Source organism: Pezoporus occidentalis, unplaced genomic scaffold, assembly GCF_034315485.1.
Source record: "Pezoporus occidentalis ecotype Australia unplaced genomic scaffold, CSIRO_AGI_Poc_V1 ctg67, whole genome shotgun sequence".
Classification (NCBI taxonomy): Eukaryota; Metazoa; Chordata; class Aves; order Psittaciformes; family Psittacidae; genus Pezoporus; species Pezoporus occidentalis.
Genome location: NW_026916019.1, coordinates 2,433,031 through 2,449,168, shown reverse-complemented (window position 1 = coordinate 2,449,168; position 16,138 = coordinate 2,433,031). Strand labels below are relative to the sequence as shown.

Genomic DNA, 16,138 nt, shown 5'->3' with positions numbered 1-16,138 from the left:
CCCTTCCCAGGAGCAAGTTCTTTCACCTATGGGCAGCAGGCTGGAATACACTGTTCTCTGCTGCAATATGACACAGACCAACCACCTACACCTAGGCAATTATCTTTATTTCTACCATTTCCATCAATTTTAGCTAGATATTTAGGGTGTTGTTTTTCATCTTTATTTCTTCATTTGCAGCATCCTGCAGCAGAGCCTGCAAGTTAAATTGTCAAGTCCCATAGTTCTAACCTCAAGCCACAACACTCACTGACAAAGAGCCAGACTTAGCATTTCAAGGTCTTCTTCAAATATCTTCACAGTATAACAAAAAGTCTGCTCGTTTCATCCACAGAAACAACTGACACCCTCAGCTATCTTTGGGCAACAGCAGACTAGAACTTAAAATAAGAACAACCTCTCCCATTGATGTTTCCCACCCTTCCTACAGTGTGGCACTTCCACCCTCATAATCCATCTACCCAGTGCGGTCTCCACACAATACTTAAATCTGAGCGCTGTATGTGTTTAAGGCCCAGTACTTTTTAAACCATCAACGTTTTAGAAGTTCCTTGTGCTTTTGAAAGATTCAATGCATCACTGTAAAGGACTCCAATTTCCAGAAAGTGCTGAGGTTCATCTTCTGAAACTTCTGGCCATCTTATTTATTTTATATACATTATATCTAGAAGTAGGTACATGTTACGCTGCCAATTTTAACAAGTGTAGCTAGGCTCTCCTTATTTAATATTCATGTCACAGGAGTAAAAATCCAGCCAGGAATCAAACTGTGGCATCCTGTGCCAAAGACAACTTACCACTCAGCTGGTAAGTTGGCAATTCAATTTACAAACCTGCATTTCTGCATTTTAATCCTTTGTAGAAAGGTGGTAATATATGAGCAATATGAAAAGAACTGGATTCAGATCATTAGAGGTTCACAAACCAAACACACGAAGCTTTGGAGGCTGTCCAAAACAAAATCATGCCTAGGTGGTGATGTCCGTTCAATAAAAATTCAATGTCATAATTATCCTCTCACTTTTTCCCCAAAGAGCATTAGTGCTCAGAAGTGTGCTGCTGCTCAGCCAATTACATTAATGCTGTGAGAAGACGGATAGGGCCCGCAGCCAATCACTGTGCCAGGTCACTGCCTGCTGACGGGTAATTTACAATTATCAAGCAATTAGCAAATGCAGTGAAAATTCAACACCCCTCTCCACACAGCACACAAGAACTCATTTGAAAATTAAAAATACGTTTTAATAACTTCATTTTGGCTACAGCCACACAGAGAAAAATAAAGCCTCCTTTTTTCAATTTCTCCTCCTTTTATGACTGACAAAACACTTTGCTGTCTGAATCCAGCAACCAAATACATTGACATTTCTAAACTAAACAACCTCTCCCTTATAAGTATCTATTTAAGAACAGAAAAGAATAAAAATGAAGACTGTTGGTACTATTCACTCAACTAGTATATTGGATACTGTTATTTAATTAACCGCCTGATTAATATCCTGCCCTGGTAGATGGGTGATAACAAGAACTAGCCAGACACCTATCTGCCAGGGAGTGCAAGATTTTCTTATCTTCTCTATATTTAACAATAAATGACATTAAAAAAAGCTAACTGCAACTAGTCAGTTGCACGAAATGAATGTACTTTCCCATTAATGATCAAGTTATTACTCTGCTGTGCTCACAAAAAAGTAGAGAGCTCCCATTGCCTACACTCACATTCCTAATTTTAAAAACAAAATTAGTGAAACATAAGTTCTTGATAACCTGGGTTTATTCACACCCCCACCCCCTCTCCCCCAGAAAAGTACTGTATCTTTCTTAGTATATGGTATGAACATAGGAATTGACCTTCTTTACAAAGACAGGAAAAGTCAGAGAAGGTCACCATCAACAGTGAAATCCAAGTAGATAAAAGGAAACTCTTACATTTCTTTGTCCTCTGATACAAAATAAATAAATATCCTGACTTTAAAGAGTTGGTAAAGGGGAAAAAGCTGTAAAATCTACAGGCTCCTCCTGTAAGGCGAAAAGAGGAATATGAAACAGAAAAGTCCACCACAACAACAAACAGCTGATATAAAGATGTACCACTTCTGTATACACTGGACAACACTAGTCTGCTGCACTGGTGTCAGCTCTAGCTTTCATCTTATATTTAAAGGTATCTAAGTCAGAGAGAAAGAGAATTTTAAAAACAAACAAAATATATACAAGGCTAAACAATATCAACTAGAAAAATGGAAAACTGACTGCATTTGACATACTCCTCTCCCCAAGAAGTACCAGCAATAAACTAAACTCTTTTCTGACTATGGGGTTTCAGAATACATTCACACTGTCAACACAATAGATTTACTTTCAAAACAGCCTTTCACCCTCCTTCTGTGGGAGAAATACTTATTTCTGATTTCTTCTCCTTGCACCCCGTCTATTACCATAGTGTCAGAAGGGAAGAGAAGGAGAGGAGGGAAACCAAAGTAACAGAGAAAAATCCTCCACAAACCTGTTGCTGTGGATACTGCATTCCTCCCATGGCTGCCGCCGCCCGGCCCTGCATTCCCACGGGATAGCGCTGGGGGCCAGGAGGGCCGTAGGACTGCCCGGGGTAGGGGCTGCTCTGCTGCGCCTGAGAGTGGGGGTTATTGCCCATGCCGTACAACTGGGGTCTCTTCATGACCATCGGATCCATTGGGCTGCCCTGTTGTTAAACACAAGCCAAGAAACACTTTAAGGTGTGGAAAGAAAAAGGTCAGAACAGTTACACTCACCACGGGCAGACTCTACATATGTCTTCTCAATGCCCTACACATCAAATATTGACTTGACACACAAATAGGCAAAGTATCATACTCTGGTGCTTATATTAATTAGGTGAGGTTTTGAATGGTGAGTTTGGCACTTCTACTGCATTAAAAAAAAAATAAAAATAATAATTTTGCACTCAAACTTACGGTTCTCTTACCTACAAAAAAAAAAAGCAGAAAAAATGTCCAATAAAGTTAAGAAATAATTAAGTATGCTGTTGTAAACCGATCGGCACCACTGACTTGAACATTTAAACATAAAGAAAACTGTGTGTATCGAAAGACACACAAGTAGTGAAAGAGTGGACAACCCATTCAACCTTGAGAAAACATCCGTTTTCTTACCTTGGGGGGAAAAAAAAAAGGAAAAGGAAAGTGGAAAGAAAAGAAAACTTCCAAGAAGTGCAACGCATACAGAACACTGTATTTCAGCACTTTCATATTGCTATCATGTGCATTAGTAAGTTCCCAGATCAAAAGCAAGTCATAACCCACATTTCACATGGAAGTTTATTCACCTCCTTAACAGACCTCAGAAAATCCAAACAGCAGCCACTGATGGAGGGGGAGGGGAGCCAAGGGAGGGAAGTTTTATTTTTAGACTTCTTGGCAGCACTTACCAAGCACTGTAACAGTTTCAGGACAGGTGTCAACCATTGTGCGGTATTACTCTCATGTTTTATTACTGAGGACTAAATGAACCAGAAAAAATACCGGACTTCGTCAAGCGCAGCGCTGTATTGTTAATATGATATCCAGTTTTTAATTCCCAAGTGCCGGTTATATTCATGGAAGAAAGGGGGGAGGGGAGGAGCTTTTAAAAAACCTATCACAGTCTCATCTTCCTGAAAGAGACATATCCCACACCCCCTCCTCCTCCCAATAAAAAGATCTATTAATTCATCCAGCCAGCCCGCACCCACCCCCCCACCCCCGCCAAGAGCAGGATTCCTTCCCGTAGCATATTTTGTACATGTTTTCCTACACTGTACTGTGACCAGTTTAATTTTAAATCCCCGTATGCAACACAGCCTCTACAAGTCCTTTCTGGCTATTAGATTCTGATGCAATAGTTATTTTGACAGTGAATTACACTTCCCCCCCTCCCATCTCTGTTTCTTCTCAGTGTGCTATTAGTACAAACAGCAATAATGAGACTTTTTTTTTGTTTTTACACACAAAGTATATGCTCTCCAAAGTAGCTGCTGCTTAACAAACTACTGCATGTTGTTCTTACTCTTTCCTTCCTGCAAGTAAAAAACTCAAACATTCCCACTTTTCCAATGTCTCTCCACACCCTTACTAACATCGATTTGCCAGGAAAGTCACCCCAAGTCAAATAAAACATTCCAAACATGGACACACTACACATGAGGAGGTAAAATGATAACCAAGTCCTCCTCACACAATACTTCCATTCACTTCAGAAGAGGACTGCCCTTTTTTGCCACCATAGCAAACTGCACATTCATTTCTAATTTTGGCAAGTATTACTCAGCAATTTTCCCTTTATTATTTGGCTGTTCTGTGGCCAGATCAGAAGTTTCTATTTTTCCACCACTAAATGTCCTGGGTAATTTACTATTTATATTGCGTATTTTTCAAAATCAATGGTTCCCCAACCACTCCAGGCCACCTGACCCGTAACAACGCTCTCATTTTTCTTTTCCTTGGTTTTTTCTTCAGGCAATCATGCACTCTCACCACTCTTTTAACTAAAAGCAACACAAACACAAAGGTTTAGCAGATGGACTAGAGATTCCTTCTTAGAGGGTCCCAGGGGGCAACTTGAATTTCCTCCTATAGACCAAGATACTTTATCTATGTTTATTTATGGGTTTTAATGTTAATTCTCTGCATCGCCCTCATATTTATCTTCTCAAATATAAATTCTTGTTCAAAGCAAGTCTTGTTTTTCCTCCACAAGATTCTCATGAAGCCAAACAACACTGTTCACTGTCATCATCTTCCATATCAGGGTATTAGTTCTAGGTCTCAACTCCAGTAACAACATTTATCCAAGTTAAATTTTAATTAATTTTGACTGTAGTATTTTCTATTGCACATCCAGTACTTGAATATAATTATAAACAATGCAGATAGCTACACAGCTAAAAGTCTGACACTTTCCATTATTAAGACTACTTTCAGGTGCACATAAACTTTGCCAAACTTCAAGCATTTAGGCTGAAATTTTCCAGGCCATACGTATGCCTGAGGCTGAAATTCTCTGGAAAATTCAGCAGAAACAGTTCAGCTATGTCTTAGAATGAGGTCACAGAAAAATACGTCGTTTATGTTCTTACATAAAACACTTCAGAATACCTCTTGGATACCAGAGGGGCAGGGAATTTTAATTTGCCAGGGTGACATTGGATGTTTGTGAAGGCAACATGGGAGCACCCAAATGTCACCAGGCCATGAGGAGAAGGGGAGGAAGAGCAGCACAGCAAGACTTCATGAGAGGAGTTACAAGGTGTACAGAGGCAGCCTCGAATTTGCCGGACAAAGGAATAGGGACAATGGGTTTAAAAAAAGCATCAGAAACAGAAGCAAGGCATGAAAGAGCTGAAAGGAAGATGAGGAAACAAGGTCAGGAGGTGACATGGATACAGGCTGAAGAGTCTCTGTCCTCTGGACTACTGACCTCCAACCAGTGGAGGGGTTTTATGGTGTGTATTAGGAGGCTGAGTCTCACTGCCACTTTATCCTCCCTTCCCTTCTCCTCACCAGCCTGCTGTCTCCAAGCTTCCCAGTATTCTCCCCAGGTCAGCTGCTCCTCTTTCCCTGAGGTGACATCTGTCCACTTCAAAGAGGTGGAAGGATAAAGAGCCTGAGACACTGCTGTAACTCAAGTCACCAGGGGCTGTAAGTGACCCACGCAACTCTGAAACCAAGGGTTGGGTCACTGGATACAGGCATACCCCAAACTTACTGTGGACACTGCAAGTCAGGCATCAGGATCAAGGACTGGAGATACTGAATATGAGAGGGCAAGACAGAGCGGTAAGTACCTCTACAGAAATTACTGGGACAACCCAGAGAGGCCCACCCTAGCTGTCAGTGGTGCATGTTCCCTCCTTCCTCCAAGGTGTTGGGGAGAGAACAAAACAGAGTCCTCTGATCATCTTTACAGTTGGAGAAGACATCCAGTAACAAAGTACATCTCATCCCTGCGCTGGCCAGTCCCTATATAGGGTGTCAACTTACCACTGTTATTCCTTACTCCCTTTAGATTAGATCCCAACCATCTGTGCAGTGCAGCTAAAGGTGAAGACATCTACCAGAGACTCAGTGGCTGTCAACATATTTCTGCAAGGCAAAAGAAAACCAAACAGCTAGCTCTTCCCCTGTTTGTTTTTTTTTTTTTTTTAATATTACCACTGCAGAAGTTAAGAGCAGTTAGAATTAAGTTTGCCCTTGCAACATTAAATGAGTCTCCTTCACAGATACAACTGTATCAGTCTTCAAATACATAGTTACGCTTTTGTCTGCGCAGGCAGCGGATGGGCCTGCTCTAGGGGATCCGCCGAGAGCAATGGAGTGAAGGAGTTGCTGTGCGCCAGAAGACTGAATGCTTCACTTAGTCTATGAGCAGTGAACGCAGCAGCAGATGGTTTTACCATTAAGGTAGCTGTATGATGCTCAGGTGGAACTGGAGTTTACCCCTGCACCTGCCACAGTTTTTCCACTAAAAAGTTTCAAGATTTAACGCATACCTCATTTCCTGACTTGAAATAATAGGATTTAAATAGCAGGTTATACTGTGTATCTACAACTGCAACTACTGTTGAATTTGACTAGAAATGTGCTTTGAAGGCGTTTCAGAAGCTCTGTATTTCAGAAAATTTAACCTATTTCCACCATGAGCAGGCCACTCAAGACTTCCTACAGCAATGAATGCTTGCCTCAGTTTTCCATCTGTAAAAAAGGAAAAATCTCTTCACTAGAGAGTGATTTTAGAATTTAATATGACAGTCATCAATACCATTGAAAACTCTTAACAAAAGAACAAGTTCTATTTTCAGAATGGCACACGGTGAGAAAGACCTGGAGCCATACACAACTGCTCATCAAGTACTGTGTCCCATACCGCAGGTAAAAATTTAATTAGAACTTTTTCCAACTTTAATGCATGTACAGTTTCTAGCTTTAGCATTCTTTTGAACTCCATTTTTGTAACAAGATAACAAGTTTCTTTCACCCACAACATTTTGAAAAGTTAGGAGCTGTTAGTTGATAAATACATATTATAATCTCATCTGAATGTTCCTTTAACATTTATTAACATATATTTTCTTTAACATCAACTCCAACTGTTTTCAAAGACAAGTTTTGGGTGACAGGATGAGCATGATGAGTATTAGTATTAGCCTCTTCATGTTGTAGGGATCAACCACCAAGCACTCCACATCTGCTCTCTAGCATTTTACTGAAAATGACAGCATCGCTTTATCACATGCTTCCAAAACCCAGTGGGCAGGTATGACCATGAATGGATGATGCGTGTATTCTCACATCTTCTATGCCTTTACTTAATTTTATTATATGCTGTACTGCAAAGTTTTAGTTACTTTTAAAATTTTATTTTAGTGCCACTGCAGTCATCAATATCCATTTGTTTCCTTTTCCCTCCTCCTTTACAGGAGGGTCCAATTTTTCTCTAGTGCTATTTTACCCCCAATATACACATTACCCTTTACCAATTTAGCTACTGTTTGCTCATGCTATTTTTTACTGCCATATTCTGCCAGGCAAGCCTGAATGAATTCTGCCTCTTACTTCTGATTCTGCACCTCCTCTTCAACTTGCCACATTTCATTTAAACTTTGCATAGATCTGCAGTTCCTCAAAATACCCAAGTCTTGTTCCTTGCTTCAGTCCACAGTAATATTATAATTTATAACCCCTTTATTATAGTGCCTATCTTGTGTCAGTATCTGATTCATTTGCACATGTACTATCAGGCTTTGTAAGAACAGAGCATTTCGTAAGAGTTCTTGCCTATTATGTGCCTTGTGAGCACATTAAAACAACCAAGGGAAGGTTTGCTAATGATTTCAATAGGGCCAAGGTTTCAATCCTGGTCTTTAGACAGACAGCATAACCATTAAGGTAGGACACAGAAAAGCCTACGCTGCCCACAGACAGTAACTGGGAACCTCTTTCTGTTTCCTGCTCTTTCTTTCAATGTCTTGTGTAAAAGAATACTTAAAATTCGGCATTCCTGCCATAAGCAGCAGTAGAAAAATTAATATTCTACACCCACTTGTAAACTCAGTATCACCACCACTTCTGCTCTCCTCCTAGTCAAAACAAATAAATCACCTCACCCTGAAGTACCTGACATTCAATTTTATATTTTCTAAAGTGAGAGGATAAAAAAAAAAACAACCAAAACACTACTGTTTTTTCTCATCATTTAACCAGTGTTTTCCCAGATACCTTGTCTCTGCTGGGATCTGAGGCAGCATACACACTGCAATAGCTTGAGCAGGAGTCTGACCAAGTTGTTATCAGTTCTTCGGTTTAGGACATTACTAATGTTACATATGCATTATACATACACTATTAAGTTATTAATGAATGCTTTACTTCTAACACCTAAATCTTTATCTGAAAGACATTTATGAATATGAACACCACCAGTCACAGTCCCAAAATATAATATCCATTTAAAGATGCCGCAAAGAACCCCACCACTGAAATTTTGAGGCAGGGAGGAGTGGGAAACACTTTCAGAAGTTCACAGTGGGATTCAGATGTGATGGGAGAGCTCCTACACAAGGCAGACAGAGCAGTTCACTGCCAGAAGAATATTCACATGAGATGTGACTACCCTTCAAGTGAAAGTGTGCTTTTTTGTTTGTTTAAACAAAAAAGATTGAAAGCAGCATTGGTTTGGCTAACAACAGCAAATGCTGCAATTTAAATGGACTATAAGCCACAGCACATCCCAACAACTAATGCTACATCATTTGCGCCTGTAACAAAATAACATGAACTCAACACTCTCAAGTAGGCTTGCCCTCAAACTCCTAGAGCTACTGAATACAATAACTCTTTGTTTATTCATTGATCTGCAGCCAAAGCTTCTGTCTCTGTATTAAAAAAAAAAAAAAAAAAAGGCTCTTCATTAATACCAAAGCCTTGAAACCTCATAATAAAGACAGCTGACAATCCATTACCGACATTCCAAGAAAGATGGGCATGGAGCTCTCAGCTCTAGGTCAGGCACCAAGTTACAAATTTATCTCTAGAGATAATCACAAGTATTCACTACAATACAATGACACAGCTGGCATGAGGACGAAACTGGGGAAAAGATAATCCATTCCTAGATAATGCCATCATTTGTATGAACATGTACAAGGACTCCTCAGCCAACGTTTTTACACGACAAAAGCGTAAGTTTCAAAACATAACACTTGTTACATGTGTTTTAAATATCCATTTAAAGATGCATACAACTATTAAAACAGTATTAATGTACAGCATTAAATTCTGACTTACATTAATATTAAAATCTGAGAGGTGACTGGCAAACATGCTTCCATTTTTTTTTCTAAACAGTAAGTCTACTCTCTGTACCTTACTAAAATTAAAATTATAAAAAGTCAGTTGCATAAGCACAACAAGGAATAAGCAAAAACAAAGAACCAAGTTCAACATAAGCTTACGATGAAGGCCAGTAAATGAAAAAGCATATACTGGCTGAGAATTAACAATAACAACAATTTTCCTTGTCTTAAAGGCTCTGCATACTGTCTGACTTTAACCGCAAGGAAACATCAGAAAGATAAAGTCCCACTCAAACCAAAGTAAGTAATTAAGAAGCGGAAACAGAGAAAACCAAAGCTATGCCCCACCAAAAATCAACTATTACTCCACTAGAACATTTACAAATAATTATACATGCAAGTGTCTCTGCAGGGTGGGGGAGAAGGATGTATGTATGTATGCCTGTTTTCCAGTTTTCTTCTGGGTCCTCTTAAACACAGCCTGAAAACTGGAAGGTCAGTGAGTCAACCATTCTCTAGTTATTATTCTGTAGACAGATAAACCTAAATGTCTACTGAAAGAAAAAATGACAACACAGCAACAAAACCTGTTTTTAAGTATACCAAACTAACCTCTTCAGTTGCCACTAGAAGTGCACTCAATGGTTAAGACATCATCAAAAAGCAACTATACGCATTTATCACAGATGATGGCTAAAACAATCCTGTATTTCTAATAAGTTCACACCACTATACAGCTCAGAACTGCTGCCCTGCAAGTTGTCTTTGTCGCTACCAATTACTGACATAGAGGTAACACCCTGATTGTTCTGAAGTCAACAGAAGGTGTAACACACCTGAACACTCAACCTTCTTCTATAACCCACTTTACCAATCCCAAACTTCTTCAAGGAGTACTCAAGAATTATATTCCTGTCTTTGTATTCTCCAACTTGGATGCTCCATGCAGAGGAGACCATCTTTCTTAAGCATGCACAAGCTCTACTCTCCTAGCAAAAGGACTCCCCTGCAAGTTAGCTGTAATTTCTAATGCAGCAGAATTTAGGGGTTCTTAAAGATGTCTTCTAGCAAACCTATCTGCACCCAGAGAACTTGTCAATGGTTCCAGTGCTTTTCCCACTTTCTGCCAGATCATGACCATGCTGTAGCTACTTCCATCCACAGCCCAACATCTGAACCTAAAACCTGCCTGCGTAGAGTAGCACCAACACAACAGCTTTGGCACCGGAACACGTGAGACATGGGCACAGTCTACCATTTCTGCTACTGAAATAGTAACCTGTGGCAGGAGACCAGGGCAGATAGCGAGAGAAAACAGCATCTCAAAGTTCTCAGGCTAGATTCACAGAGGGTGTCTCATAGCCCTAAGGCCTTCTCAGAAGCCAACACTACGGTGCAACAAGAGGAAATTCATTCATAAACCCAGAAAACTGTAAGTTAAAGAAAGAAAAGCCCCACCCAGAATACCAGTTACTTCTATTTTGTCTGGCAATGAGGTTCTCAGCTTCCTAGACAAGTAAACACCTTCACTCCCTGTGCATGGCTGCCATCTGGAACTCAAAAAAAACCCACCTCCCTCACCTACTTTGTACAGCTCTTATATAAACACAGGGTTAGATGGACAGAAAAGGATGTACTAAAAATAGCGTCCATCAGGCAAGGAGCAGAGAGCAGCCTCAAACTGAATGAGGGGCACTCTGCAGGAAGGTTCCAGCAGAGAAGTACTGGAGTAGGAGGGGAAAAATGCAGAAAGTCCTGAAAATTAGTAAGGGACAGAAGGGAGGTGGGGAGAATATAAATGAAAGATATCCTACATCCACTTTAAATTTTAAAGAAAAATCTTCCTAAACCTAATAAATATTCAAGTAGATCTGAATACATTTTCTCAGTTACTTGGCTTTATTAGCAAAAATAAAAGTTAGATGTACTTAATTGCTGGAAAGAGCACTAGCTGAGAACGTGGCATTATGGACACCTAGGAGAACAGGGTAGCCACAAAAAGGTATAACCAATCTCATCTAGGTCACAAGCCAAAAGTACATACAGTTAGCTCCAGATTTTTTCCACTCCAAGTGTTATGTATAGTTCTATATTAACACACACACACACAAAAAGGTATGCTGGTCATATATCCTCAGCATTTATGGCAAATTATTAATCAAGTCCCACCTGAAACAATTTGTTAAATTGATTTTAATCACTGGGCCTCTCATGTGAAGCTTTGTATAATCAGCATTTCATTTACAAAATTAATTGCCTGATTGATTCTCAAGAGGCAGTAGCTGTCATTACACTGCTGTCATAACTTTTGAGTAGGGGTGTCACAACACTGAATTCTGACAGTATGAAGAGCACTGCTATTTAAAAATTGAGGGCGGGGAGGTAGGGGGGAAACAAATACAGTGATTTCACAGAATTGCTCTTTAGTCCAACAGTATGTTAAAACCATTTCCCAGCCATTCCAGCCAGCCTCCCCGTTTCCCATTCACTGAATAATGCGCTACTCAGCTATTCAGTCTCTTTTCTTAGAGGCAGGTTCATTTAATTCAATTTTATCATAGTTGTGGTTGCATAAAATGAGTTTGTTGTTGAATATACAAAAGATTTAATCACAGGCTGCTCTTGAGGTTATTTGTGGAGCAGAGTTTGACTTTCAAACACATAGAACTTTTTTCCCCTCATCCACAACCTTCTGGAAAGCTATTTTCAAATTGTTTTTTGTTGTTTATTTTTAAACAGAGCACAGTAAACCGTAACTTTACAGAACTTATCTAGGTGCTCCTTTAGAAAGCTGCTTTCCTTCCCCAGTATTTTAAGCTATGTACAAGCCTCAAAGCCCTGCCAGAGTTGGAAGCAGAGCTCCTATACTTGCTGTAGCTTCTTCTATACCCCATCACCACTACATTCTTGGAAAAGACCAGTGGTCCAGCGAGGCAGTGCAGGCCAGCGGTTAGGGCACCAAGTCATAAGACAGGACTTCTATTCCTGGCTCAGCAGCTGACCTGCTATGCAAACTTGAGCACAACACTTCACCTTTCTGTGACTGGGTTTTCACTCTCATAATAACAAGTATTATATGCAATCTTAACAAGGAAAAAGACAAGAAGACTTTGGGGAGACGGATGTCAGTTATGATTAGCAAGGAACAGGACTAGAAGTCAGAAATCAGTAGGCTAAGGGCGAATAAAAAAAAAATCTCTGGAAGGTTTTCAAAAGGAGAACGTTGTTACAGCATCACAGGCTGTAACACGGTATTCTGAACTTTCAGAAACCTACCTTCAGATGGAAAAAGGTGTCTGGAAATGTTAACAGGAAAAAAAAAAAAAAAAGAAAAAAAAAAGGACAAAAAAATCCCTACCTTAAATTTTTGCTAGAACACTTGGAACAGTATTAATGCCTTTGAGAAAATGACCTATTTCTAGGAAGTCCAAAAATAAGCCCCTCAACTTCTCAAATTCAACCTTATGCACTAGATTTCATCAAGTACTCCCCAATGAAACATATTTAAAATTTCTAGGCCATGCTCTGAGATTACACTATTACAAAAAAAGCAAATATCAACTCTTAAAAAACTGAGTTATACCCACTGCTGGCATTTGTAATGGACCTCACCAGAATGCAATTCCAGAATAAATCAAGAGTTCAGATGACACTAGAATCTAGTGGATACTCTAAGAAACACAGCCCCTTTCCCTTTATAAACCCCAGCTTTTACTCTCATCCCTGACTGCTGGTTATATCCTTTTGATATATCAAGGATTTTTTGCATTCTTTTCTGCAAAGTGCCCTGCCACCCTCTTTCAGGAACACAGTGTAAGTTCCTTTGGTGAAGACTCGAATGCAATTTTGCCTCTTTTTGCAGCTGTTCAAGTTCATGATGAATAAAATCAGGAAAAAAAAGCTAAAAAACAACAATAAAAACAACCCCACACCACACAAACAAGAACAAACAAAAACCAATCAATCCACTTACAGAACGGATAGAATATAGGCATAAAGAAGCATAGAAGGATAACAGAACGGAAAGCTCCACCATGGGCAACAAAAGTAGTTAGTTGTCTTTTTCATAGCCATACCATGAGATGGCAACTAAGGAAAGTTCAGAAAGTTCTGCCCACACTGAGAAATGGTTGCCAAAGAGTTTTAAGAGTTATATTCTACTGCCATACCATGAAGAAAAGCAGCTCAGGAAAAGGAGACAAATCAGTCATGCTACTCACACCAAATGATAGCAGACTTGGACATTAAAAAGCAGTGTAAAACACTGAATTTCTGGTTTGCTTTTTTTTTTTGTTTCTAGCCTCACAGCAGGTAGCATACTTGCTAATCTAGTATTTTTTCTTTTCAACTTTTTTTTTAATTAGGTAAGAAATGGCCTTAATTAAATAAGAAAACAGGGAAAAGCCTGTAGCTAGAGACAATATATGCAAAATCCCTAAAGGATATATTTAGGATCAGGATTAACGGGAAGGCAAACTCATCTCTATAACAGAAGCCTTGTCACTTCTTTAACTGCCAAGAAACTGCTTCTCTTGTAACATTCTCTACATTAAAACTGTTCCTGTAAAGGCTGTAAATAGTGCAAAATATTAATAGTTGGTTGTAAATAGTGCAAAATATTAATAGTTACCTGGAAATCAACTGGTTCACCTTTTTTTACAATTGTTCCATAACAGCCTCTGTATCACGCTGGTTGAACATCATAAAAATCCACTGCCCCAGTTAGAGACATACCAGCAGCACCAGTTCGGTTCAAGGGTCAACCAGAAACAGACCATCTGGGGCTAGACACCCACGTTGTGGAGCTGGAGCAACATAATTTCGATGAGTACTTGCCTATGATTATTTTGCATTTATAATGATCTTCCTCATCAACACAGACACTGTCAGAAGCATGGAACTAAGTTTCTGGGAAGGATAAAAACAAATAAAAATTCACCAGCAGCAGCAGGTGATTTGAAGCATTTATTAAACAGCTTTTTTCAGTAGTTAAAATAAAAATTAAAATCCATCCCCAGAATAAGCTACACTTATGAGTGGAAATCTTCATTACTGACTGAAAACATTTCATAGTTAAGTAATAAATTAGAAAAAACAGCAGACTGAAGGTCGAAGACCTTGTATTACTTGAGAGAACAATGTGATTGGAAACCATGAATTCACACACATGCCTACATTCTCACCAGCTCTTTTGTTTAATGTAACTGATTCCCAAGTATCATTTTACAATTCTGATTAGGTCTTACAAAAATCTTGTTTATTAAATTGCTTTCTTTAGGCATGCATAGCTGCTAATTTGTTTCCAACTAAATCATGTATCATCTGAAAAAGATTACATTTCAACAGCAAAACAACACTCCTGGGACTATGCTTCATCTGGATTTTAGAATTAAAAGGACAAATATTACAGGAGTTGTAAATTTCCCTGTAAAGGTGGTGGTGGCAAGAACATCCTGCAACAGAGTAATTCCAGAACTATAATGCATGTAGCAGCCATACTAAGAGACACACAGCAAGACAAAACCTCGAAGTATTAAGGGATCTGTTCAGATTTAAACTTTAATATCTACAAGAAAGAAATGCTCTTGAGATCAACATACATGCAATTATAGAAATATATTTGTAAGCAAAATCAATAATGGTAGCAAGAAAATTAAAAGCTCCACTGATTAAAAAAGATTATTAGCTCTAATACCCACAGGTTTTAAACAAACTTAAAAATTCATGGAGATTTGGGAATGGCTCCCAAAGAAATCTATGTAACAGACCTCCAAAACCATATCTGGATATAAATACACATTTCCCTATGGTTTACTCAGAAAAAAAAACTCTGACCTGGGTTTAAACCAAGTCAAATCCTGTTTTAACCCTAGTTCCTTCACCTACTTCTCACTCAAAACCAGCAAAAGTTGCTACGCTTTCACTGCTCTTTTCACAATCACTATAAAAGGGACAAATTCTTCCACAACCACTGACAGACTATGAAACATCCTAAAGCATCTCAGCACAAAGAAACACATGCATGTAGCACATGCACATGGGTAAGTGCACAAATATGTAAGCAGGATTAACCATGGGATCAAACCTCTGCACCATATTAGCCTGGATATTCAGAATTAAGTGCACAGTTTTATTATAGCTAGTATCCAGAACTTTCAGCTTCTATACAAAGAAGGCATGTGTTTTCAATATGCAGCCATAATTTTCTTTAATATCACACCATTTAAAATTAAATTAAAAATCAACATATGAGACATATCTGGTCTGGGAAATATGAAAGCAGGAAAGCTGATCCGTTTCAGTATTTCTTATCCCAAAACCATCATTTAACAGGAAACCTGACTATGCCATATTCATAGAATTTCCTCCCCTCTCCCACAGCAGAAACCATTATTTTCAAATTCTGTCTCCCTGAAAACTCTTGGTTTCTTTCCACTTCTATGACCACCTCCTATTTCCCAGTCCTTAAGAGAGCCCACATCAGTCTTCGTGTGAAAACAGCAACACAGGTTTCCCAAAAAGCCTTCAAAAAACCTCATTTATTAGATAGGATACTCAGAATTAATGATCACCCTTCGGGCGCAACACAAAATACAGCATTCCCAACTTCCTAAAATTACCAAATCTAAACCAGAATTAAAATTAACAATCACATGAAATGGTAAAATAGAGAGGAAATTACCATCTTCTTAAAAAAGCCACTGAAGCAGTACAGGTATAGGGAAGCTTTCCCATATGTCCAAGTAAACCATTTCTGAGGGCAACAGCAATTTAAGTCTATTTACATTTAATCTTTCTCCTTTCTCCAAG

The 16,138-nt window shown here is 39.0% G+C and overlaps 1 protein-coding gene across 8 annotated transcripts in view; it reads right to left on the bottom strand.

The window, feature by feature from the left end:
- Positions 1 to 16,138, bottom strand: part of ARID1B (AT-rich interaction domain 1B) — a 329,485-nt gene that overhangs the window by 294,077 nt on the left and 19,270 nt on the right. For all 8 annotated transcript variants that reach the window (XM_062640854.1, XM_062640859.1, XM_062640855.1 and 5 more), the window contains exon 2: positions 2,507 to 2,701. In XM_062640854.1, the coding sequence (XP_062496838.1) occupies positions 2,507 to 2,701 (195 nt within the window). The remainder of the gene's footprint in view (positions 1 to 2,506; positions 2,702 to 16,138) is intronic.